General features: G+C 34.7%; 4 protein-coding genes and 1 pseudogene across 4 annotated transcripts; 2 read left to right on the top strand and 3 right to left on the bottom strand.

Annotated features, from left to right (window-relative positions):
• Positions 1-25: 25 nt before the first annotated feature.
• On the bottom strand, positions 26-2468 carry LOC118060323 (monocopper oxidase-like protein SKS2; annotated as a pseudogene).
• Positions 2469-3624: 1156 nt separating this feature from the next.
• LOC118060283 (ras-related protein RABC2a) lies at positions 3625-6636 on the bottom strand. The gene is made up of 6 exons (XM_035073488.2): positions 6258-6636; positions 5621-5689; positions 5313-5378; positions 4798-4919; positions 4450-4578; positions 3625-4107 (listed from the first exon to the last, which is right to left on the bottom strand). The coding sequence occupies exons 1-6, from the start codon at positions 6400-6402 to the stop codon at positions 3994-3996; spliced, it is 645 nt and encodes a 214-aa protein (XP_034929379.1). The 5' UTR covers positions 6403-6636; the 3' UTR covers positions 3625-3993.
• Positions 6637-12198: 5562 nt separating this feature from the next.
• LOC118060324 (eukaryotic translation initiation factor 6-2) lies at positions 12199-13632 on the top strand. The gene is made up of 5 exons (XM_035073542.2): positions 12199-12329; positions 12903-12982; positions 13076-13146; positions 13197-13295; positions 13396-13632. Exons 1-5 carry the CDS (start codon positions 12199-12201, stop codon positions 13534-13536), a joined length of 522 nt encoding a protein of 173 aa, XP_034929433.2. The 3' UTR covers positions 13537-13632.
• Positions 13633-14864: 1232 nt separating this feature from the next.
• On the top strand, positions 14865-19144 carry LOC118060284 (NAC domain-containing protein 78). Its single transcript, XM_035073489.2, has 6 exons — positions 14865-15313; positions 15681-15958; positions 16057-16251; positions 17637-18143; positions 18223-18340; positions 18525-19144. Exons 1-6 carry the CDS (start codon positions 15145-15147, stop codon positions 18926-18928), a joined length of 1671 nt encoding a protein of 556 aa, XP_034929380.1. The 5' UTR covers positions 14865-15144; the 3' UTR covers positions 18929-19144.
• A 614-nt stretch (positions 19145-19758) lies between these two features.
• On the bottom strand, positions 19759-24311 carry LOC118060285 (malate dehydrogenase [NADP], chloroplastic). The gene is made up of 14 exons (XM_035073490.2): positions 23931-24311; positions 23745-23838; positions 23247-23333; positions 22579-22663; positions 22031-22212; positions 21870-21940; positions 21665-21755; positions 21500-21574; positions 21278-21379; positions 21034-21156; positions 20590-20658; positions 20438-20506; positions 20150-20203; positions 19759-20070 (listed from the first exon to the last, which is right to left on the bottom strand). Exons 1-14 carry the CDS (start codon positions 24101-24103, stop codon positions 20017-20019), a joined length of 1329 nt encoding a protein of 442 aa, XP_034929381.1. The 5' UTR covers positions 24104-24311; the 3' UTR covers positions 19759-20016.
• Between the last annotated feature and the right edge of the window lie 2745 nt (positions 24312-27056).

Below are 27056 nucleotides of genomic sequence, written 5' to 3'. Positions count from 1 at the left end.
ATGCTACAAGTTCATGAAAATCGCACTAACCACATAGAAGTAGGTTATTAGGTGGTGGACGCTCCTTGGCAGGATTAGGATCATCGTCAAGGACTCGAATATACAGTTCCTGGCTTAAGTACCAATTTTTCAAGCTTTGTGACCGGAGGTTCCACATTCCCGGATTGTCTAGGAATGCATAAACTGCAGTCCATCCGTTGGGGTACACTTGCACGGTGGACCGGACAACTGGATCGTAAATATTGTAATCTTTGCGAGCTTCAGCAGGTCCCCACAATCCATTGCCAAATCTGGAAAACAATTTCACATAAATTATGAGTCAATGTCTCAGCTTCGGAAAGGAATTATAGAAGTGGTGATGGTTTAGGTTTTTTACCCAACAGCGTAGAACCCGAAACCGTCTAAATGCCAAACATCCATGGTATTCAAGCTATTTACAAAGACAAGTTCCATCCACCCTTTGTGAATTCCAGTAACAACAGAAACTCCATAAGCAGCTTTAGCATTGACAGAATTAACTGGAAACCGATCTAGTTGGTAGAACCCAGACCCGTTGACGAAGTGGTCAGCCAGTTTCAATGGGGTGTTTAAGGTGTAGTATGACACATTGTTGGCAGCATAGCGTTGTGCGCCTTCAATTTCTGCCGTTGATCCATCTAGGATGAAGTTTTGAGACAAGGTAACATTTGTTACATTAAAAGCTCCTTGTCGGTTAGGCCTTGCAGCTCCTGCTGTCAGGTTCCACCTAGTATGAAGAAAGCAACAAGCGATGAAAAGTATAGGACAAGCATGAATGAATACCTTAGAATTGGAAAAGGTTCAGGCCTAAAGACTGAACAATCATTCATGAACAAATACACCAATTGTTTCATAGACCTTATGGAAAATTATAAATCTTTTACTTCAAAAAACACAATGGCATTACTAGTTGAAATTACACTATATTTGTATATAAATCTTTAATGAATTGCAACCTTTTCCAAATTTACCTGATAGATCTTGCTTGATTGACCGAAGAATCCAGATCAAATGGATCAGGACCTCCTGGGAGAGGACCATTAACTGGTGTAAGGGAGTTCGAATAGTGCAGCACCCCTACACCATCGAAACCCCCAGGACTGCTAGTGTTGAGCAACAAAGGGCTTGCCACAATATAGTAATCAGCTTCATTCTGATCAGCTGTGACGAGAACTGAGTAGGATTGACCAACATGCACGTCAAGAGAATCCGGTGTTATCTGATTGGTGTAAGACCCTTCTGTTTCTACCAAAAACCATCTTATGATTTTGAACCCTGAAGTTGAAACTGAATGCACTCCCAACATTTGATATCCTGAATCTGTAAGTCTTTCCTGCATAACAATTGCAAGCGAAAGCCAGTGCACATTAATCACATAGCACTATAAGCCTAATGGACCTAATCCCAAATTAGGTTTATCTTTTTTTGATTTTTGGGGTGGGAAGAGGTTATTTTACCTTGTGTGACAGTGAAGGATTCATACGCTTTTGACAATGAATGGCCATAAGGGCCTTTTCCATTCATTAGAATAACATCCGGGGTGATAATATCTGCCATGGAGGCCATCTTGATCTGGTTTTCTGTGAAAGTTTCACACGAATAAATATGGGTTGTCATTAAACAGATTCGACAAGAAGTGTCATGTGTTCTCATGAACAAATTTCGGTCACTCACATTGTAACTGTCATAAAACCAATCACCTATCAGAAGATCAAACTCAGCTTCTGGTTTTGGGAAGGGGACAGCGATAACATTGCGATTGTTGACTCTAATTGGCCCAAATCCTCCAGCAGCTTTCTGGAAGTTGATAGAAGGAAAGTAGAAATAACTGCCAATTTGGTCCTTGGTCTGAAACACGGAAGTCCAGTTTTTACCAGGTTGAATAGGACAGTTTGTCCCAGAAACTCCATCCTGCCATGAATTTAGCCTCTGTTGTATACCATTCCTACAGGAGCATTACCCTAATTAAAGCATATTTTTATTCCAGAAATTGTATGGATACATGAGATGTTAAGACAAGAAAATTTGCTCTGGTGCATTATGATGAAAACCTTCATTCTTAAAGCAAGATATTCTTTGCTGGTACATTACCATGTCAAGAGCAAAGGCTCATCCATATTGTTGAAAACATTGACATGGACGAAATCGTTTGTTGTAGCATTGATCAGAGGTCCAGGGAACATACCATTGATGGTGATAACCTGAAAAAATGAACAATTTTTCCACTATAAAAACCAAAACCACAGATTGGCAGGGTTAAATGCAAAGAAAGCAACAGAAAATGATTGGTAAGAAGCTCATACTGGTTGTTCAACTGTAACAGGTATGATGGTATAGTCAAGTGCAACATTCCATTCAAGAAAGATATCAATCCCACTAGCTCTCGCAAGGAACACTGCTAGCAGTGCTGCACACACTTTCAGTCCCCTTGGGTAGCCCAGAGAAGCCATTGCAAAGCACAAAGTGCATGCAATTGAATTCTATCTTTTAAAGTAGATTTGGTTTTGCACCTAACAGCTTTTATATCTATGCAACTAAGGTTGGTGGTCTTGTTTCTTGTAAGAAAAGGAGAAAATAGAGCTGCCTAAGAAAGGGTCAGGAAAAACAAACAGAAGGGAAGGAAAATTTATAACTGTCAGTTTGGTATGAACGCCTGGGGAATGGATTACTCTTGGCTAGTCTTGTACAGGAAGCAGGGCAGCCGGCATGCAAAGCTGGTTGATGTGAAAATGTTGGAATAGTGTTGATTCCTTAGCCTTGTTTTGCCCAACACAGGAGGTCAAACTGAGTCAGGCAGAAGTATATGTTAGCTGTTGATTCCTGCCTCTTGACACGTTACACTCTCATCGGAGGACGGCCCGTCCATTCTTTATACCACAATTTGTTGCTTTGGTTATTGAAAAGTAGTAAAAAACAAATTTGAGGATTAGGGTGAATCGAGCATCATGCAGTTCTGAGCAGTGTAGGCCTATCCAATTATCATCTTTACAGCAAGCCTTTCATACTCGAGTCAAGACGATTTCTGAAAAAAAAAAAGTTTGAAGTAGTGAATTTGACATGGTTGGCTGCATTTTTTTAAGACAATATGATCCGGATTGAAGATCAGAAGCTCGTGTAATTTCATCTAATTGACAAATCTAATTTTCCATCTCGAGGAGAGGAAACATTCTACTTGCTAAACTATCTAGCAAGTACTAAGGCTACCGGTCCCTGACGAATTCACTATGAAATCTAACCCGATAGGAGTAGATATGAGAGCACTTTTCTCTTGGCAAGTAAATGGGGATGGAAACGTATACGTTGCTTCCTATGTAAATGTATTGTTTTTATTTTTTTTTTATCTTGTATTTTTTTGAATAATTTGTTGTTAAATTGATATTTTTACTATTTATATCTAAAATTAATATTTATATATGCTCAGTGTTTGTTTTTTCATTAGATGGAAAGAAAAATCCCTCCTGTTCTACAAGAGAGATCTTATTACCCTTTACAGTCCCGTCCCATAAGTCCTTGTAATTAAAGATTAAACTACTTGAAAATCATATGACTTCTCTCTTCCTCTGATCCAAAAGCCCAGTATTTTTATCATCAGTTAATACCAAGGTCTTATTTTCTGCGCTCAACTCTCTGTATTTATATTTTTTAAAAAAAAGTTTTTTTACAAAGAAGAGTCTTCAACCCAAGACTCGAGATGCGAAAGCCAGTTGAGCTATAAGTTCAGTGGCACTGTACACATCTACTTTGCTTCCCTCGATACATCTCCTATTTGGACAAAGTATTAATATCAAGTAAGAAAAAGACTTCCCAAAACTTCACGAACTACAATGGAAGCAGTAAAGATGACCACCAGAAGAGCTTAAAATTGTCTGCAGAGCAATGAGATCAGGCCACCCAAATTGCCATTAGCACCGACTTATCTTCACTGATTTGCCACTACCTGAGCTTTACTGGATCCCATGATTACGGGTACTTCAGTTAGGAGCAACAACTGCCACCACCACGAGGTGCTTGATATACTTGTTTGTCTTTCATAATCTGTTGCTTCACCACTACTGAGCCATTTTCCAATAAACTAGGTACCTCAAGTATCTGCAAAGCACAAGAATTGATCAGAATTTGAACGAGATGTTAAACAAGCTGATGACCGTAAAGCAAGCATTCTACATTTGTTAAGTGAACTTTTCAACTACGGTTTCCAACTAGCAATGAAGTTCGTAACATTGCCAAGCATACTTCAGGACACCTTACAAGGTTCTTAGCCCATGCAAGTCCTTTAAGAGTATGCTTGCAAGAGGGATTGAGGTGGAGTTTTACTCCTTCAGCATTCTTTCATAAGCTTAAACTGCCATTACAAACTAACAGAGCATAATGCAGATTCAGAGTTCAGAAAAATACTAAAAGTAAAGGGTGTTTCCTTCGTCAAGAATGTACCTTTAATGTGAGTTCCTTAAAACATTGCAAAACATTTTCACTGGTTTTGGCACTACATTCAAAAAATGAACACTTGTGCTGTTGAGCAAGAGCCATGCCCTCTTCTCTACTTACAGCTCTTTCACTATCCTGAAAACATTGCATCATTGAAACAATCTACCCTTTAGATACACAGAAATTAAAGATATCATATAATAAGAGAAACAAATCCAAGAAGTGTCTCTCTAACTAAGTTTCAAAAATTTGAGAACCCATGACCTCTCCAACATGGAATGCAATATAATCGATGGAGTCCAATATTTTATGTGCAGCTATACACTTGTCCGAAGCATCGGCCACTCAACTTACCCTATCAACTTTATTCCCAACAAGAATTTTGATGCAGTCATGATTGGTGGAGTAGAGCTCCACTTCCTTTGCCCATATATCAGACAAGTTCTCAAAAGTTTCTCGCCGCGTCACATCATAAACTAAAACAAAATCAAAGCACAAAGCAATCAAGGATTTTATGGATCGTGTATATTGCAAGGAAAAGCTAACTAATATTGCAGTTAGGTATAGGCCTTATTTTCTTCTCAGTTCTTATGCATCAGCAGAAGGGAAGAAAAGGCAGCCCTGTAAGCTGTGCAACCTCACATCTCACAAAATTCAAGGACCATCAATATCTTCAATTCTGCTTTACAGCATAATTGGCTTTCGCCTTGAGCATTTAAGCAACAATCACTATAGCATTCATATTTTGTACATTTTCAGCACTGCAATGGCCAGTGCAAAATAATCATACCTCTGCATGTGTTGTTAACTAACATTTTGACCAATCTAGGTTGTTTCAATTGTCCTATAATTATAGTTGGAATACATACCTAGGATAATTCCATGTGCACCCCTATAATAAGAGCTTATTAATGTTCCAAACCGCTCCTGCCCAGCTGCAATAAAACAGAACACATCATTTACACACCAATTATGCAATAATGTCTCCAGAGGAAAGAAATGCCCTGTCAACTCCAATTTGATACGTTTATCAAAGGGGATGGTGTTGAATTCCAATAAATAGTTGGCAACCTTGATTTCATAGGAGTATTGAACTTCTCTTTAGGTCTCGAAGGAGTGTGGATTAACAACGAACAGAGAAGTAACATGTAATAAAATGGTTCCATTTAATTATTACCTGTGTCCCAGATTGTTAACTTCAATCTTTTCTCACCAACAGTGAGCATCTTGACCTTAAAATCCACACCTGCACATATTTTAAACGTTTCCTTTAAAACACCATAGCTTTTAGAGCAATTCAAAATTGAAGAATAATGTGAAACAAGCAAGGCTAGTGATTTTAGTGCACTCAATGGACCTAATTAGAGTTCATGGCATCATCCAATTTCTTCACAAAAATGAAGTTATCACATGAAGAAATTAATCAAACATGGGGGGAAACGGCCACTGTGTTGTCTGTTATCTATCCATGCCTTTGAAAATTGCAATCACCTCATCTGCTATCCGAAAGAGGTTACAAGGGCAACCCAGAAGCCACTTGTAGGCAACATGTGAGCAAGAATCCTGAAAGGTATATTGCTACTTCAATCCTAAAAGGTCTAAGAATTAAAACGAAGATTATTGATCCAATTCTAGGCACAGGCATGGGTGGCTCGTCTCTCCCAGTTCCAGTCAGAAAATTTACAAAAACTAAAACAAAAAAGTCTCACCAAACAAAAATAAACCAAATTGTCAAAATTCATTGCCTATGCTGCATATCCAGTAAAAACTTGCCACTGAAAGAAAGATAACTAGAAAGAAACAAAAGAAAGTACCGATAGTAGGAGAAAGGTCACGAACAGAGCTGGAGATGAAACTTAAAAGAAGACTGCTCTTCCCAACACCAGAATCTCCTATCAACAGAATCTTGAACGAATAATCATAACTATTATTCCCTCCTTTAGAAAAAGAACCCGCCATTCTTTCTCAAATTCTTTACACTCATAAGTATCAAGAACCAAACCTAAACCAGGCAGAGATGTTCTGTGCGTGAGTTTAGAGCTATTAAGAGGATACAGATTGAAGAGCAAGAGACCATAAAACGAAATGGGAAATTTCCTGAGCTAGAAGGGGACATAAATGGTGGGGTTGGCTGATTTCTGTTGGTTGATGATGATGTATTATAAAGTAAGAATGAATATGCAAAGAGCTTAATCTTTGAGACAAACGTCTTCTTTGTTTGAATTTGACCTTCTCTGATTTTGATAGCTGCACGCGCCTTTGCAGGCCGCCCCTTCAACTTACATATAGATATTATGCGTTATGGATTTAGGACATTAATTATTTTGTCTCCTCGTTAATCAACTCTGCCCATTGCTTAATGACAAATAAATAAAAAGAAAAACATATCTTTTTTAATTTCATTTTTAATCTTTCTTTTTATTAATTAAATTGTTCGGGCCAGTTTGCTCGTTCTTCAACTAATTCAATAAAAAAAAATATATCTTGATCCCCGTTCTTACTACTTGGATCACCTGTTAAATAATTAATTTTATTTTAAATCTTGAATTAACAAGTCAGTGTATTTCCGTGTTTAATTATATTATGTCTTTATTATTAAAATCTTAAGCTTGTTATTAAAAAAAATATATATACTTGCTTGTTTATTGGATGAGATCATGATAATTAATTATAAGAAAATATGCAATGGTAAAAGAAATTTTTTTTTCAAAATAACACTTTCTTGAAAAAAGGTTTTGAAAAACATAACCTATAGAATTTTTTTTATTTTTTAGTTTAATTTAAAATTTAAAATAATTCTTATCCTGCAAATCAAAACAACTAATTCATGACATTTTATTCCTAATAATTATGATAATTATTAATAAGATTAATTATTTGTGGGGATTAATTAGCTTATGAGGTTAAATAATAACTATCAATAAAAAATCATTAGTTGTGATCAATGTAAGTTTTTTTAATTTAATAGGCTAATATTAACAATTGTAGTGACTATCAATAAAGATGAGTAGTTGTAGTCAAATAAAAATTCCATTAGGATTCTTACTAGGTTAGGTTAGTTATAGTAACATTATATTTCAATAGAATTCATTAACTCAATAGATTGATTAATAATTATATATAAAAAATTAATGATAAAAGGACATCGGTTGTTTTCTTATAACTATTTAATATATATATATATATATATATATATATATATATATATATATATATATATAATAACTCATTAAAAAAGGATAAATATGGAGAATAAAAGCCAAATAAAACAATTTTTTTATATTTTAATAGGTGTAATTATAGTTTTAAAACCCGGCTAGAGCCAGCGGGTCAACTTAGGACTCGGCTACCCAGGCTTGAAACCAGGCTAGGTTTATAAAAAAAATAAGAGTAGTTCAAAACCTGGCAAGAACCGATAAAAAATCCAGTTATAATCTGTTAACAATTTTTTTATTTTTTATCAAAATAATATCATTTTGATTTACATATACAAAAATTAGGGTTAATCTAGGTGATCCGGTCAAAACTTGCAATCCAAATCTTAGATCAGTCAACCACAAGACTAGTTTAAAAAACACTAGATATAACCTCTACTTTCTTAATTATTATTCTGGCTATGCTATATTTTAAAAAAATAACGTGTGTTATTTAAAATTTTTTTGATAAAATGAGAAAATAAGATATGGAGAGAGGTTGAAATTCTATATCTAAGCCAAGCACAACATGATATTGTTTTTTCATATTTATCATTTAATAACCAATTATCAATGTGGCAAATCTATTAATTAAATTCAATAAACTGGATTCATATAATATTTTTTTATTAAAATAGAAAAATTTAAATTAATTTATAAAGATTTCATGAACTACTTTTTTTGAGTTGTAAATCTAGAATTAGTATAGAATCTCCATTAAATGACAGCCAAAAATCACCAAATAGTTGAGTTAAAATACTAAATAAAACGAAAAGGAAATATTGTCATGTGTACTGAGGAATAAGAATTCACCTGCTATTTTTTTTAAAAAAATAAGATAGCATAATTTTAATAAATATAATTGGTTTAAATTAACTCGTAGTATATGAATTGTATGGTTTTAAGCAGAAGGGGCAAGAAAAGATGAGTCTGAGGGTGGGCGAGTGCACCTTTACGCGCTTCGAAGGCGATGAGACGATGAGGGGGTAGGGAGGAACGACCTTGGCCAAGAAATCAAAGTAGCAATGCCACAGCTCAACAAGTGTGCAACATGCAAAAACTTTGCAAATAACACGCAATTGTCTTCGGGAAAAAAAAAAAAAACCCTTCAAAAATCAGACGACACCACACCTGTTCCCCTTCACTGCCACGTGTCAAACGTCACCGATCTTTCCCGGACTCACCTTTTGTTTGTCCAATACTATTTATACATGTATTTGCGTATAGTTAATGAGTTTTTTTTTTTTCCTTCTCAGTCGAGAATTTTTTATCAGCTACTTAGCTTTCGTTCGTCTATTTTCTTAATCGGGTCTTAGAGGACTAAATCACTTGCAATTGTATATATTTATGAAATATTTCTTTTCCAGTTTTTTTTTTTTTTAAATTCATATCCCAGATGCCATAGAAATTAATCTTAGTGATAGTCTAAACAATAAAAATCAGTTTATTTCAGGAATAAACGAGATTATTCGAATAGAGTGTGTGTGTGTGTATTTTCGGTTAATTTAAACTCAAAATAATGAGAATATATATTTATATTTATATATATATATATATATATGGGTTAGAGTAGAGCCCATTACAAGTGTTGGGCATTTTCAAGTACATGGGCTTATCTCCGAAGCGATGACAATGAAGCCCAGGTGCTCATTCAAATTCAAAATCACGGTGATTTGGGCTATCTTGGCCTGCAAAAGTAGAGTTACAAGCAGTAAAAGCCACACTTCTCACTCTTCCGGTTTTGAGCCAAACCGAAAGACAAATTCATAGTTGTTACTCTTGGCATTTACGTAGAAAAAACCTAGATCATCGAGTCAATCCGGATTTGATAGAGTGGTTGGAAATCTATTCGATTTAATTAGGTTCTACCAAATTAATAAATTTTCTAATTTAATTTAAAACTCCATCTATATCAGACTTTAAGACATGAATTTTGAGTCCAGCCGATTTACTGAGCCAACTCATTAATTCCACCACTTTTAATAAAATTGAATCTTAGACAAAACATCTTACCCGTGATGTCACTTCAGCCTTGATTAGGCTCTTTGTTAGCCCAGCCGAGCCAACTTTGCCGCTTCGAAAGCTGTAGGGCAGCACGCAACTAGCTACTCATGAGTCATGACCATAAACCCATCTGGTCAGAGCTGATCATGTTCTCGATGATGGAGGAATATGCGCAAACGAGGGCTGAAGGGAGTTATCTGGTTTGATACGGTAATGGAAGGAATTAGGTCCCACGACCACGAGCCATTACCTGCCATGGCGGACGAATATAAATTCAAAACTTAATGTTGATATTGTCTTTTTCTTACTTTTCAAGTAGCAAAAAAAGAAGGGGTCATTGTTATTGTTTTACTGTTTATCAGGGCTTTTTTAAAAAAAATACAAACCAACTAAATCAGAAATTTTTAAATATATTTAGAATCGGATCATACTAAAAATTAGATTAATTTTAATTTAGTTCAGTTTTTTAAAAAAAGAAAAACGGCGAGACCTTTAAAATTTTTGGAGAGTTTTTTTTTTTAAAAAAAAATTACGGTCAAATTTGGTTGTTTAAATTGTACTATTTAAAAAATAGTAAATTATTAGCTTAACTTGTTAACATTGTGATCTAGTAGGATTTTACCGGGTTTAATTTTTTTAAAATATTATTATTTATTTAATTATATAACAATACAAATAGTTATTTAAAAAGACAATCACAAACTAAATACTAAAATATTTATAAAATAAAGTTATGAGAAGCATATTCATGTTACATCTATAGATATTATGACATCTTGTGCAATTTCCTTCCTTCTTAATTATTATAATATAAATTATATTCTATAACTTTACTTTACAGTTTTAATTATTGAATTGAGATAGTTTTTCATAACTTTGATGACTAAACGATCACGAGTTTGAATTTTATTATTTTTATTTATTTGATAAAAATTAAATAAAAAATAATATAAATTTATATAAGTTTCAAGCCCATTTGAACTTTTATTTTATAAGATATGTTAGAAAATAATATAAATTATATTTTAAAATTTTATTTAATAGTATAAGTTATTGGATTGAAATGATTCTTTAAGGTTTCTTATGAGATTTTTTTAAAAGAAAGTGGCGTTTCTGTTTTTCTTACAGCAGCTCTTGTTCATCTCTTTCTGTCCATCTTTGTTTTCATAATTAATAGCGACCCGTAAGTTTATTACTTTCCATGCTAGCTGTTTATATGATCACTGAATGTGTTCTTTATATTTGAAGTTTGATGTCGTTAAGGAAGATGGTGGTTGCTCCATCTATGCGTGGCTTAGGGTGTGTTTGGTATTGCAGTTGCTGTTGTGGTTGTGGTTTTAAAAAAGTTGTTTTATAAAAAGTACTTTTAATTGAGGTTGGTTTGAAAAAATATATGTTTGGTTAAAACTGTGGTTGAAATTGAGGTTGAACAAAAAGTAGTATAATGTGTTTGGTTAAAAAAATGCTTTTCAAATTGAGGTTATAAAATAATTAAAAAATACTTTTAATTTAAATATTGTAGATTTAACTATTATTATTACATCATGAAATAAATAATATTGATATCAAATATTTTTTATTATTCTATTAAACTATATGCAATGTCATCACATACGAAATCTATCCAACAATAACTATATTTTTCATGGTTTTTTAAACACGCAACAACAAAACCTAAATTTTTTTGTTACGTCATCAAGTGATCTCCTTCTAATTTTTTGAATAAAACACAATTAAAATACAAATAAAAATTGAATTTTTTTTAATTGGGTCGGACACGGCAAGAACATAATTGGAATTGTGATCAAATTTCACAAATGCTACGTCATCATGCTATATCCTTCTAATTTATGTAGTGTTATTAAATAATATTAAATACTATTTTTTCAACTAAAACTCATTTTTTAAAAAAAAAAATTACAATTTCATTACGTACAAAATTCATTCGACAAAAACTACAGTTTTTATGATTTAAAAAAAACAAAAAAAAAATATTGTTCACGTTCACATGAATAATGCGAGTCAAACCATGTAATTTTTTCTGGTTTTTCAGAAAAAAAAAAATAATAAACTCAACTTTTTCTGGTTTTTTGAAATTAAAAAAAAAAAAAAAAACGAAACTGATGCACTCGCACTGTACAGTGGAGCATGGCTCCACTGTTCATTGAACAGTGGAGCCATGCTCCACTGTTCCAGCTTTCTTCCATCAGGAGAAGCAGCAAAATGCTGCTTCTCTTGAACCTCGATTTTAATTCAACTTTTCGTGGGTCCTACCAATGAAAAGCAGAATACGGAGCGTTACCAAACAAATTTATGTGTGGCTGCGGGTGAACCTCACCCGCAGCCACGTTACCAAACGGCGCCTTAATGGGTGAATTTGTGCAGGACTTCAGTTTGAGTGCCTGTTTGGGGTTGAGGTTGAACCTGTTTTTTAAAAAATTTCAATTTTTTTTTTACTAAAATTGAGTGCGGTTTGTACTTTCTGGATCGTTTTGATGTGCTGATATCAAAAATAATTTTTAAAAAATAAAAAAATATTATTGGCATGCTTTTTAATATGAAAAGCTATTTAAAAAGACAACCGCTACAACACTCCCAGTTTGAGAATAATTGTGAAGTTGGTGTGTTTTCTAAGTTGACCAATGCGTACTGCCTAGTTGCTATTGGTGGATCAGAAAGCTTCTACAGGTAGTCTGAATTCTGAGCTGACAAGTTATCTGACTTGTTTATAAATGATTTGTGTGAGATTTTTATGGGCCGTTTGGGATTGAGGTGTGACCTGTTTTTTGAAAAAATTCAAATTTTTTTTTGCTAAAATTGAGTTCGGTTTGTACTTTCTGAATCGTTTTGATGTGCTACAACACTCCCAGTTTGAGAATAATTGTGAAGTTGGTGTGTTTTCTAAGTTGACCAATGCGTACTGCCTAGTTGCTATTGGTGGATCAGAAAGCTTCTACAGGTAGTCTGAATTCTGAGCTGACAAGTTATCTGACTTGTTTATAAATGATTTGTGTGAGACTTTTAGGGGCCGTTTGGGATTGAGGTGTGACCTGTTTTTCGAAAAAATTCAAACTTTTTTTTTTTTTTTACTAAAATTGAGTTCGGTTTGTACTTTCTGAATCATTTTGATGTGCTGATATCAAAAATAATTTTTAAAAAATAAAAAAACATTATTGGCATGCTTTTCGGCACGAAAAGCTATTTGAAAAGCAACAGCTACCTAACTCCCAAACACCCTCTAATTGTACGAGTGTTTTGCAGCACTTTTGAGGCAGAGTTAGCTGATGTCATTCCTATGGTTAAGACCTCTGGCACTCGGATAATTGGACGGCTATGTGCTGGTGAGAATTCTGAAGTTCTTTTTTGCCTTGTCCTAGAATCTGCAATGCAGTGCTTTGTACTTTAGTGATTGCAAGTGTCTACTCTTTTGGCAGGTAACAAGAATGGGCATCTTGTGCCTCGTACCGCCATTGATCAAGGTGGTGAGTTTGATGAGATTCTGAAAGTAGGAAGAGAATATTATAGCTATGTTTATTGTTTAGCTGTTGCAGCTAGATTATAGCTGATGTTCTAGGGGTTGAAGTTTTACGGCAGACAATAGCCGGTAACATTCTTGTGGGGAGCTACTGTGCCATCTCCAACAGAGGTGGTCCGGTAAGAGAGACTGGCTTCCCCTTGAAGGCTCGAACAAGCTTTTTAACAGTTGTGCGATCACAGAACTTCCTCTAAAATGTTGTGTTTGGTCTATGGACAGCTCCATCCTCGTACATCCATTGAAGACCTGGATGAGCTTTCCACCCTTCTCCAGGTCCCTTTAGTTGCCGGAACTGGAAACCGCGGCAGCGAAGTGATAGCCGCTGGAATGACAGTAAATGACTGGACATCCTTTTACTGAACTATCTGTCATTGCTCCTTGCTCTCGCCTGTGTGGATTCATGTTGCAAGTTAATTCAAGAGAGTTATATTTTGATGAATTTTTTACACGGGCAACTATCACCCATTTCAAAACCAACAGCGAGATTTAGAATGCTACATGAAGATATAAATCCAATTTTGAGTATTGTTCTTGTTGCCAAGCGGGGGTGTCATGATGGATTTGCCAGTGTAATTTCTTTTTTTATCTGACGGCTAACTTTTTTTTACCAGGATTAATTGGTAAATTTTTCCTCAATATTTGCAAATTAGTCCATAACTTGGAAATACATCCTAACCTGCCAAGTCTGTATTTAGAACAGCGGTTATTTTTTTAAAAAATATATTAAAAATATTAGTATATTAAAGTAAATTCAAAATTAAAAAAAAAAATTTAGAAAGTACAAATGTGTGTACTCAAACATCCTCTAGTCAATAACTGTTATTTTTTTTTAATCATAACTTTGATTGATTTGTCAAATAACTTATTTAACATATGATGTAAATTTTGGGTCAAATCGATCCTGGAGCTGGATGCTATGAGTATGAGACAAAAACACATGCAACTACCGGTTTCTTTTTTTTCAACGGAAAATAATTAACTATCACGTGAATTTAATGAAATATTAGATAATTTAATAGAGATTTTTTAAAAGAAAAATTTATTTAGAAATATATTAAAATAATATTTTTATTTTTAAAAAATTATTTTCAATATCAACACATAAAAATAATTTAAAATTACAAAAATATAATTTCAAACAAAAAAAAGTTTTAAAATAATAATGAGATACAGTATAGACGCATAAACATACAACCCCTGTAAAGTCCAGTCAAAATACAAAATAAAAAGAAGAATCCAGAAACAATAACAAAGATTTTCCTTCCAGAACAAGAAAAGAATCAGTAAAACTCACGCCTACCATAAGGACATGAGCGTCATTTCGTCCCCACCCCCTCGCTCCTCTCGCTCTCTCTCTCCTTACTTTGACGGAAGCAATTGCGTCAGTACTCTAACACCTGCTTCACAGACCGATTGTTTTCTCATTTAAAAGCGTTTTTTCAAAAAACTAATTTTTTAAATTATTATTATTTTTTTAATATTATTTTAATATATTAATATTACAAATAAAATTTTAAAAAATATATTAGTGTGAAAAGCCACTATAAAGCCCCATTCGCGGGTGCAATCTCAATTTCACCACGCTTCAGTTTGTTTACACGCCACGTACTCAACTCAGCAAATAGCCCCACTTTCTAAACCCAAACTAGCCCGTCAAAAACCGCCACATTGCCATCAAGCGATACTTCACATTCCTCTCCTTGTCGCTTGAGCTTTTCCCTCTCCGAATTTTCCTCGAAAAAATCAACTCCTTGTTTGTGATTAAAAAGAAAATGAAAGAAAAGAAAGACTCACTTTTTGACGCCAAAATGATGGCTTCTCCTTCGTCTGTCTCGCGTCAACTTTCAGATTCCGATTAAAGCATATAAACCCTAACCCAAAGAATTTCGATTTTTTCTTTAAAATTCTCTTCTGAAAACTACTTAGTCTTTTCTTTTAACCCTAAAACGAACTCTCGTTTTGATTTTGATGGGCCGTAGTGACTCGGCAACTTCACTCGCTCCGGGGTTCCGATTCCATCCGACCGATGAGGAACTTGTCCGGTACTACCTTAAACGGAAGGTCACTAACAAACCGTTCCGCTTCGACGCCATCTCCGTCACCGATATTTATAAATCTGAGCCGTGGGATCTTCCAGGTCGCAACTTCTTACAACTTTCTCTCTTTAGATCCACCTGTCTAGCTCTTTCCCTAATTACATAAATTCTTTGATTTTTTCTTAATTGTGAAGCAGTTGATGCCTTTCTTTTGTTTAATCGTAGATTAGTTAGTGATTTAGCTTCATAAGGTTTTGATTTTGAATTAAAATTTGACTCTGGTTCTTATAATTATTGATAGACAAGTAATTGGCTTTATTAGCTTGTCTTGACTGGGGTTTATGGATGGTAAAGTGATTTAATTAAGTTAAAAGTTGTAAGTTTGGCGATTATAATTTAGTCTTGAAATGATGGGTTATTAATCAATGATTATTATTGATGTGGGGATTCGGTTTGTGGATTTTGTAGATAAGTCGAAGTTGAAGAGCAGGGATTTAGAATGGTATTTCTTTAGTATTTTGGATAAGAAGTATGGAAATGGGTCTAAGACGAATCGTGCTACTGAGAAAGGTTACTGGAAGACAACTGGGAAAGATCGGCCTATTCGTCAGAACTCACAAGTTGTGGGGATGAAGAAGACCCTTGTGTACCATCAGGGTCGAGCTCCCCGTGGTCAGCGCTCTAATTGGGTAATGCATGAGTACCGCCTTGTTGATGAGGAGCTGGAGAAAGCGGGAATTGCTCAAGTGAGATTGATATCTTAGAAAAGATGTCTAAGCTTTTATTTTTACTGTAAATTTGTTGGGATTTTGTGTTGATTGTCTTGTGTTTTTTGGTGGGGAAGGATGCTTTTGTGCTTTGCAGGATTTTCCAAAAGAGCGGGACAGGGCCAAAGAATGGGGAGCAGTATGGGGCACCGTTTATTGAGGAGGAATGGGAGGATGATGAAGTGCCTCTGTTACCAGGTGAAGAGATGGTGTTGACTGAAGAGGCACCAGTTGGTGATGATGCATACCTGGAAATGAATGAGCTTGGCCAGGTTTGTACTTGTATAGTTACTTGTGGTGAATTATTTTGAATTGTTTGTTTGGAAATTAAATGGATCTCAGTATAGAAATGCATAAATTTAAGAAAATCTATTAGACCTACTCTATGAATTTGAGGTGCGGATGAAAACATTTACATGCAAAGAAGTTAACAAAAGTATTTGTGAGGAGTTCATAAGCATGGAATGCTATTTAGTTGCTTGTTTATGTGGTAGTACTGAATCTTTGTATTTGCGGGGAGTTCATAAGCATGGAATGCCATTTGGTTGCTTGTATAAGTTGTAGTACCAAATGTTGCTTATTCTGTACATTGTATATGCAAAGTTGTCATCATTTTACACTCCAAATAATATATGTTAAAATTTCAAAATCATAGAATGCATATTTTGTCAGGGTAATAAGAAATCTGGATACAGGTTCTTAATCTAGAAGTGCTTGATCTTTATATGTCAATTCTGTCCTTGATGAGACTATATTAAAACTTTTAACTTGTTTCGGCAGTCCTATTTTCTAATGATAGTTTTTTTTTTTTTTTTCCTCACTTTGCTTAAGTCATTGTAACTTATTTGTATAAAAGGATTGCCACTTTTACATGACCACAACAGCTTGAAGTCATTTTTTCCATCTGATAATTTTCAAGGTGTTTTCTTTGAGGCTTGAAGTTCTCTCCAAGCTGCTGAGAAAAAAGGATCTACTTTCCGGTTCTCCTTGTGTTTTTTTCCCCTTTTGATCAGCTATGTATTGATTGCAGTTGCAAACTAATGCACCTAGTCTCTGTAACATGCTCTCTGGGGTCAATATGTCATCAGACTTCTCACGTCATTCCTCTGAAGGGCTAGCTTCCTAATAAGAGTTACCATGCTTTAGCTGTATTTTGGATCACTAAGCTATGTCATTTTATGTTGCATTTTTTTATTCCTTGACTTTTGTGCTTGGCAATCTTGTTTATTGCACCTAGGCTTGTCATATATTCGTCAGGGACTACTTGTTCTCAGATGTATTGCCATATTTCCCCAAATGGACTCACTTTCTATTTAGAATTTCAGTACCTGGCTGTTAATTTGGATCACTAAGTTGTCCTTGTTTGCTCACCTTTTCTATTATTGGTTTATGGTAAAAAAGATTAAACCTATTTGTCCTCTAACTTGTTGATTTGTCTTATTTAGAGTATATGCTGTGTTGGTCATGTGTTTTTTCCATAGTGAAGATCCATAAATCTGTTGTGGGTGTGTTTTCAAGCATTGTCTGTTTCTTCAGCATACTTGTGATCCTTGCTCCTCTGCCCACCTTTCATCTGTTAATCCATCATGTTTGCATTTCATGATTGAAGGCCTCACCACCAATTAAATTTTTCACTCCTGTTTCTTTTTTTGGCCAGAATTTCGACGCTGGAATTACATCTGAAAATACTGCCCTTCCACAAAACTTCTACTATGGGGAAGCAAGCAACTATGTGGAGCAGTCCAGAGACTTCAGTGAAGATGATCTAAAGCCCATGTTAAGAGGGGCTGAAAATCGACATGGTCCATCTCTGCCAGCTGAAGAAAACTTGGACTTACCTGGGCAATATGAGACGGATGCAGTAAAAAATGAATACAACGCAGAGCCAATGAATAATGTGAATGCTGTTGATGTGAATTATTTGTTTGATGAATCATACTTGGATGCTCTCAATAATCTTCCACAGAGTGAAGGACTTTTCCTGGAAGCTAATGATCTTTCAAATCCCGTGGAGCCAGAGACTGGCGGAGATTCCTCAGGTTTTGACATGTTGGAAGAGTACCTCAATTTCTTTGATGCTGATGATGAGAATATGTCTTTTGATCCCTCTGATATCTTTGCAAGTGATACTGCTGTTTCCAATCAACAACCTCTTCCCCAAGAGGTAAGAATTTTCTCAAATCTTCATTGCTTGATTCACTGATTGAACTGCATGCGGCAATTAATTAGTCACTACATAACAGGATGTCAAGGGTGGAACTGAGGAAGTGTTGAAGGCAATCCAAAAACCATTAGAAGCACATGGCAATGTTGATCCATCCTCATCAAAGCAAAAGCCAGAGGCTATGGAATTTGATTCTGGTAAATTTAGATTCCGGTTTGTTTCATCGATACTCTTTATGGTTTGCTAACCTGTATCCGTTTAGGGATGTTAGATTTGTTTGATAGATCTACATGATTCAGTTGGACTCAATTTGGCCCACTGGCTGCTATTTTTGACATGTTTTTTCTGGGCTCATTCTTCTGTATCTCATTTATGGTGCAGATTACAAGTATCCATTCATCAAGCAGGCCAGTCACATGTTGGGGAAAATTCCTGCACCTCCTGCACTTGCTTCCGAGTTCCCTTCCAAGGATGCTGCTCTTCGCATACAGTCAGCATCTTCCAGCTCAATTCATGTTACTGCTGGTATGATAAGAATAGAAAACATGAGCTTAGGTGGCAATGGGACAGAGTGGTCATTTGGCAAGAATGGGAATGTTGATGTCATCCTTTCTTACGGCTTGCCACAACAAGAAGGTGGTGCTGCCAGTTGGGTGCCCATGACTAGCTTATTCTCAGGCAAGGCAGAGCCTGTGGTGTCACGGGGTTGGCTCCTCTTGATGTTCTTTTGGGTCCTAATTCTCTCCGTAAGTTATAAAATTGGGACCTGTATCTGTGCCAAGTAAACCTAAGGTGAATGGAGTTGGCTAAGAGGTGCCCAAATCCTGTTTTTTGGTTGAGTATTTTAGGGATTTGTTGTTAGTTAATTCCATATAGATCTATTAGGACAGCTTGACATCAAGATAAACCATTACTTAATGATTGTTATTCATGCTTGACTTCATTCCACTGTAATCATATGAAATTGCTCACAATGCCTACTTACTGCTCTTTTTTTTTTTTTTTTGAACCGCACTTGTTGGTTATTTGTTCTGAATTTCACTGACTTTTATGCATGGGCTGCATCGTTGTTTGGTGATTTACTGTTCAAGTCCTATATTCTAAATCAAGATGATGGCCTATGGTGCAGCAATATGCTGGCATCGCGGTTTAATTGAATTTTTTTAAAAATGTTTTTAGATTATTTTAATTGTGCTGTTATTAAAAATAAAATTAATAAAAAATTGTTTTGGTGTGTTTAAAATAATCTCAAGCACACTTCTCAACACCTTTAGAATTGGATGATTGTATTCCATCCTTTACGTTGATTACTAGCTGTCGTGTAAGAGCGTGATTGTTTATTTAAGTACGGGTTGTAGCGATTTTTTTTATTTTTAAAAAATATTAAATTATTTGTTTTTAGTATTTTTTTTATCAGTTTAGTGTTAGTTTTAACGTGTTAGGTTAAAAATAAATAAAAAAATTTAATGTATTTTTTAATTAATTTTTTTTGTAATAACAACTTTCAATATAGTAATTTTGTTTTTTCAATTAAGCACGTTTTTTTATGTTTGTTTTCATGTTTTTTATATCGGAAACTAACCATTGTACAAACACGATCTTAAAACATAGAATTGTAGAAGCACAAGTATCTATAAAGGAAATATTAAAGTACATCTTGCAGTGGACCATCTGATCTTCAAGACCCAACAACAGCAATGATTTGTAAACTAAAAGTTACCAACTGGACATACTACGGAAGTATTACCAGTTAAGGCTGTTCCGGATCATTTTGAGTAACGATCTAATTACATTATCTGGTTTCTATTCCACGAGCTCCATTTCAGTAGCTGTAAGAAGAATTCCAGCAAGCAAGAACTGTGAGTGACTTTTATTACATTTCCCCAGGAAGCATCGTGTCTTCTGGTAGATCACAGAATGCAACACCCTGAAAAGAGCAGAATAGTTAGTAATTGATGGGCAGAATCAGCACAAGGAAGCAACGATGTAATTAGTTCGACATCTACCTCTCCTGTGAGGTGGGCCACACATCTCTTCTCAGCTAGCAATTCAGCTTCAGACTGCAAAATGACGGCAAAACATAAAAAACTGGTCCTTGTCTGTAAATTCTAGGTGACCATGCGTGCATCTTAATGTACATTGCTAGAAACAATCAAAACATAGGAAACTATCCTGTTGTCTTCAGAAGTAGAACATCCAAAACTGAGGACACAATCAACAAAATTACAGCAATCATTCTCGCAAATGCTTGTGATGTCTTCACCGGACTCTCAATCTGTACAATGAACGTGTACCTTAGCAATTCTCTTGAGAAGATACTTGTCAAATGTAACGTCCTTGACGAGTTCATAGTCACCGTCTCCCTGGAAAATGTGAACAATTTTTGTAGCAGCGGTACTCAACATATATATGTAAGGAGGAAGGAAATTTCTAAAAGAGAACTTACTTTTGATCTACAAGGCATGCTGAAAACTATATCCTGTGCTATACCATAAGGATTCCCATTGGTATAAACCTGCGTTTTCATGTAAATTATGAGAAAGGAGATGCAACTGAAGCAAGTTTAAGCAAATGAGGATGTCAACTTGAATATTTCATTAAGATCTTTGATCATTACATAGAGGTGATGCTACACTCTGCAATAAGCGTGGAACTACTCTTTTTTACAGGCAGGGAAAATGAGGAATAAATTTCATTGCAAGATTGACAGTAAACCTAATTGAATGGCATCCGGAATTCTATTCCTAGTGTTTTCTCTGTGTGAAAGTATAAATGACAATCTGTAACTGTATGATGCTTCAGAAATTGCAGCCTGGTTCTTAACTTGCATAAAACGCAAAAGCACAAAAGGGAAAACATAAACTCCATATCCAACCCAACATGAACTTACTCCAGAAGAAAACCAGTCACCCTCAGGGGTGGGAGTTACTAGGGACTTCATGGCATCAGCAATCGACACAGCAGTTGATGCAGCTGAAGACCGTCCCCATTTCTGAATCAGCACTCCACCTCTCTGCAAACCAAAGTACAAGTATACACCCAATTGGGTTTCCACAATTACCATGCTGGTTCGTTGCACATTCCAGTAGTCATGTTTATTCGTTCTGTAAATCTCAGGATGTAACAAGTCTTACCTTCTGGACCTTCTCAGTGAACTCTTCCTCTAACCACTTGTGATCCTTGATAACCTCCTTGACAGGTAAACCGTTGATTCTAGCATTTAGAAAGTCTGGAACCTGCAGAAGATCTTATAGGAATACATTTCGGAAGAGACCATGGGAATTTAAACGCAAGCACACTCCTTTCAACACAAAAAATAATAGTAATAGTAATAATAAAAAGAAAACAAAGGTAACCTGAGTGGTTGAGTGATTGCCCCATATGGTCATATTTGACACTTTGTCATAGAAAACACCTGCTTTCAAGGCAAGCTGCAAAAATCATTACCACTTTAGCTTATTGGCTTGAGGGATGTTTTCCGCTGATTATAGAAAAAGGTAATATTCAAGATCAATAGTTACCTGGCATTTTGCCCTATTCTCATCCAACCTTGTTAAAGCATGAAAATTCTTTGCGGGTATGTTTGGAGCATTTTTCAAACAAATTAATGCACTGCACCAAGAAGAAACAAGATGACAATGAGAAGAATCAAAGGGAGCCACATAAGCAGTGAGAGGAATCAAAGGTAACCAAAGCTAGATTGGTGGCATCAATATGTTTACTTACTTGGTGTTACAAGGGTTTCCAACTACTATCACCTTGACATTACGAGATGCAACAGCATTGAGAGCCTTTCCCTATCATGTTTAAAACAAAGACTATAAAAAACAAAAAGCAGCAACAAAGACAAAAAAAAAGATTACAAGATGTGAATATGAAGAATGTACCTGCTCAGCAAAAATCTGCCCATTGATATCTAATAAGCCAGCACGTTCCATCCCAGGCCCTCGCGGCTTTGCTCCTATAAGAAGAGCCCATTCTACTTCTTCAAACACCTCATAAGGATTTATTCCGATACTCACCTCCCTCAACAATGGATACAAGGAATCCTCAAGTTCCATTGCTACCCCTGCTTGTATAAAGACAACATTTTGAAGAGCATGGAGAAATCTGAATTGTCATTCCAAATTACAAGAAGTTCATCATGCGTCCAAAGACAATAAAATGTATTCTACATCTGTTCAATTATGACTTTCCAGGATTGCTCCAAAAGTATGCCAGTTTCTTTTATGAGCATTAGATTCAGGGAATTTTAAGTCCTTTTCTTTATGATTAATATAATTATGTGTCTTGGTCTCTACGCATGGAAATCCATCAAGAATTTTGATCTATGTGAAAGATACATGCATATGCTGATTACCTGCTCGCTAGATAGAAAAAACATTTATATCTAATCCTCTAAAATTTTTATGTGAATATATACTCAAGACAATACCTTCAAGAGCTTGGAATGATCTTTCAGATCCAAGAAGTTTCAACGCAATTGGCTGATCTGGGCCAAAAACCTCACCAGATGCAAGCTGGGATAAGAGGACAAGTCAGTGGTCTATTCAGATACAAGCATAAATATTAACGTTCATATAGAACATTTGTTTGGCCTACAGAAATAATTCCTGAAGTTCAAATGCAAACGAATGCTACTGTGGCATTCGACAAGATGAAGGTTAATTATTAGGGCATGATTTAGAGATTTTACAGAAATTAATGATCTATTCACATTTGCCTTAGCATTTGAAACACTTCTACCAGGCATTTAGAGAAAACAAGAGTAACTGCCACAACAGAGCCCGGACATTCTCTTCCAAATCCTAAATCCAATATGTAACGAAACACGATGAACATCCAGGTATGCCCTTCATCAAAACTAAAAAACCTCCCAGTGGTTTATTTAGATTCCTTATCGTGGCTACTTCTTGAGTTTCTGAACATTATTATAAGTGGAAGTCCCCTTTCAAATGCAGACCCTTTAGTTTTATGCAACAGCTTTCTATAAATGCTTTCACTAGTTCACTAACAAGTTGAGAGTATTTCAGTACCCAGAGAGGGAAAAATCGGCATCATATGATCCTAAAAAAAGAGAGAGAAAGAATTATGATTGCTTACTTTAAAAAGTAAGTGATTAGATATCATCCCGGCAGCACCTGAAACCGCTACATTAATTAATTTCTTCCATGATTTTGTCTCCTCTTCCTGTATATATATCAGTCCATTCGACATGAACCAAATAAATCCAACAGCAAAGACAACAAAAGAAGGATACATGAAAGGACAAGAAATTGTAAATAACTGACAAATCATAGAAATATTTAACCACCTTTGTGTTTTATTAACTCAATAAAAAATTCAAGTCGACAGATCTATAAAGTTTAGTTTGAAAGAAAAATGTGCAAATTTTACTAATAACAGACATGAAAGAAAGGAAACTAACATTGTAGCTCGTATTTACAAACAGAAACTGTGCAATCATGTCTTATAAGAACTAGTTGCCCCAAAAGACTTAACTTATTCAACATATTAATTAAACATGATCAAAATATGCAGAGCATAATTGCGTTAGACATAAGCATGCGCACAAATATTATGAAGGGTAGAAGCATTTACAGCTTTGAGATCATATGTTTGGCAGAAAACACCAAAGCATTCAGACTTGTTTTTGGCTTCTTCAGTCTGAACTGCAACTGGGGATGGAACTTGACTGCTCAAAGAAGAAAGAAACACAGTAAAAGGAAGTCAACTAATTATGCGTGCATCAAGAAAGAAGAGAGAAAGAGAGAGGAGCTTAATTACTTGACAGAGCAAGTGATCTTGAAGTTTTGGGCTCGAGGGTTTGGTCTAGGCGAGCGACTAAAGTGAACAGAGAGACGGGTTGATGAGAGAGAAAGCTGTGGAGAGTGTAAGCGACTGCTTGTCTTTGTATATGTGGAAGTAACAGGGGATGTGGTTAGGTCTGCCACAGACATGGTAGCAGGGAAGAAAATAAGCTTAGAAAAAAACTAGATAGGGAAAAGGAGAGAGTGAAGAAGGGTTTTAAGAGAGAACCCAGAGCAATGGTGGAGAAAGACAGAGGGTGAAGGGTTTTTAAATTAGAGGCTGTGGTTTGGAGGGAGAAGAAGAAGAAGGAAACAAGAAAAAAGTACGCAAAAAAGAAGAGAAAGGGTTGGTGATTACTATTTGAAGAGAAGAGAGGGTAGTATAAGGCCATGCATATGACACCTGGCTACAAAATGTAATCCAAGAAATCTATCTACTTCTTGATAATAATCAGAGACTTTAGGCAACTGGGATGTCTGCTGCTACTTGGATTCTACCATGTGAGAGAATAGTCAAGCTCGCCAACATTGGTTGAATTTGTTTATGAGAATGAGGTAAAAAAAGGTAATTGTTAATAGAAATCAACTTGGGAATGGATGTCATGAAGCTTTGTAAAGTTTTAGGGTATTGAATGTTACTCACAAGGTAAAGTTTTAAGTACACTGTAAAATTTCTTTTTTGGGTCATTTTATTGAATTTTGATTGCTTTAATAAGCATATAAAAACAAATCCATTGACAATGGATGGTTTTTATAGTGATTTTTGTCTTAAAAAAATAGTAAATTGATGTTTTAACTAAATTTATTCAAATATTGCTTTAAAAAAATAAAAAATAAAAGTATTTATTAAATTAAGTGATGATGTCTTAAAAATTTAAGTAATATAGGAATAAAGTTCTCGTTTGAGTAATCAGTTAATTAATTGATTTTAGCAACCTCATATTTTTCTTTCTAGTCAAAGTAATTGATAACTTGTACCTTGGTGTTTGACAAGTTAATATAGCTTGTACTTGCGGAAAAAAAAATTTTTTTGGAGTGGATATTATGATTCTCAAATACTTAAATAAATATCTTTTTAGATAAAAAAAAATATCATAATATTTTAGAGAGAAATAATACTCTTAAATAAATATAAAGAAAAGAAAGAAGTATATATAGCCTACGAGCATTGTTTTTTTTTTTTTTGTGAAGAGTAAGCACTATAATATAATTTTACTTCTATGCTAAGTTGAGATGTATTGTGAATTATATTCATTTATTTTATCCGGTTAAAATATAAAAGACATGACGGAGTATAAAGATTTTAATACACATAATGATATTGGTGGAACATATACTTGTTTAATTAATTTTATTTAGTGAGAAAAAAATTCTCTAAGATTTTATGTAAAATTTTATAGAATTAATGCTATTAGATTTATGTATTATATTTGAATCTATTAGTTTAGCGACTATGGTTATACCCAAAATGCAATGACAAAAATCCACGGAAAATCATTGGGCTTGACATCTCGAAATAACACACGACAAGCTGACTTTACTTGGCCTAGTAGCGTGCTAATTTAGGTATTTAGGTTTGATACACGTTGCCAGATCCCAACAACTTTTGGATCTGGATTTGACCAAACCTAACAACATTTGGATTTATCTAATATCGAACCCAACACATCTTTACGAGAACACATTTTGATAATGATACATATTAACTCAAACATTCTTGAGAGTACAAAAAAAAATACACCCACATATATTTTTGTGTGTTGAAACATAAGCATTTAATAATTTGGACATGATTATCCAATTAGGTTACAAATCATCATTATTTTATTTTAGACATGTATTTTACTGCCCCAAGAGACGTATTAAGGAAAATCCAGGTCTCGACGAGGATCATGCACCTCTTGTAAGAAACAACCAGGTGAACTCACGGTCACAAAGTATATCTTTTTGATGAGGTTTTCTTGAATAAAAAAAAAAAAATCCAACGAGGAATTGCCAAAACACGGTGAATAGTGTAACGATCATTCATGCTTCAATTTTTAATCCATTTAAAGATTTTTCCCAGTCTTTAATTTTCTTCTGGTCGAAGGGAATGGCATTGGCAGGTTGGACTTTGGAGGACGAAGGACCAGGAGCCTCCCGCTCATGGCTGCTTTGTTAATTTGCTGGACCAACTTTCCGCTCAACATGGACCGGGCCGGTCCGGGCCACTCTTGGGCTAGCTCAATTCATAGATCCAAAAGTAAGGTGAAATCGTTATTGGGTCTGTAAAACAAGTGTGGGCTCCCTCATCTAAAGATAATGCCAGCAAAAAAAATTGAACAGAAAAGAGACTACTGTTTTTTAATCGAAGACGCTCGCTTCATTTTAAATTAATTTTTTTTTTAATATTTTTTATCATTTTAATATATTAATATCAAAAATATATTTTTAAAAAAAATATATTTTCAAATTAAAACCACTTTAAAAAAACCACTTCTTTACACAATTTTTTTTTGACTTTGATCTCCTAATTTTTTTATTATTACAATCAATCTTTAAATTCAATTTTAATTAAACCTTAAATCCCGTGGGTTGGACCAATTTCTCTAGGCAGGTCAAGTCAGAAGCTTAACAAAATCTAAGGTTAAGCTCCTGCTAAGCTAGCTTGTGATCCTAACGTAGCATCTATTATTAGAGCCAAGAGTTCTTACCTCAGAGATTTAAAACTATTTTTTTATATATAAATATGATTGAAGATGTTAGTTGTAGTTGTGTCGTAAAAGTGCTTAGTAATATGTGCTGTTATAATGCTTTTATTTAAATAAAACTTAAAGTATATAGCTTTGTTTTGCAAGTTTTCAATTTTTTTATTCCAAAAAACTTTTAAAGTATTTTTCAGAATTTTACTTTTTGCCTTTTGAAAAAAAAAAATCTCAAAAGCCAGAGATTCTCAAACTTCGACACTCCAAATAGATAGAAACCCCATCAATTATCAACAGCGTTGGAAAAACACATATATATGAGCTTCTTGATCTCCAATTGTCCTTATTTGAATCCAGCTCATGCCTTAATTTTGATATAAGTTACTTTTTCGATGCTAAATATAATATTTAGTGTCTCA

The sequence above is a fragment of the Populus alba genome, chromosome 8 (genome assembly GCF_005239225.2).
Source record: "Populus alba chromosome 8, ASM523922v2, whole genome shotgun sequence".
Lineage (NCBI taxonomy): Eukaryota > Viridiplantae > Streptophyta > Magnoliopsida > Malpighiales > Salicaceae > Populus > Populus alba.
Note: the sequence above shows the minus strand (reverse complement) of the source record. Positions and strands in the feature narration are given on the sequence as shown.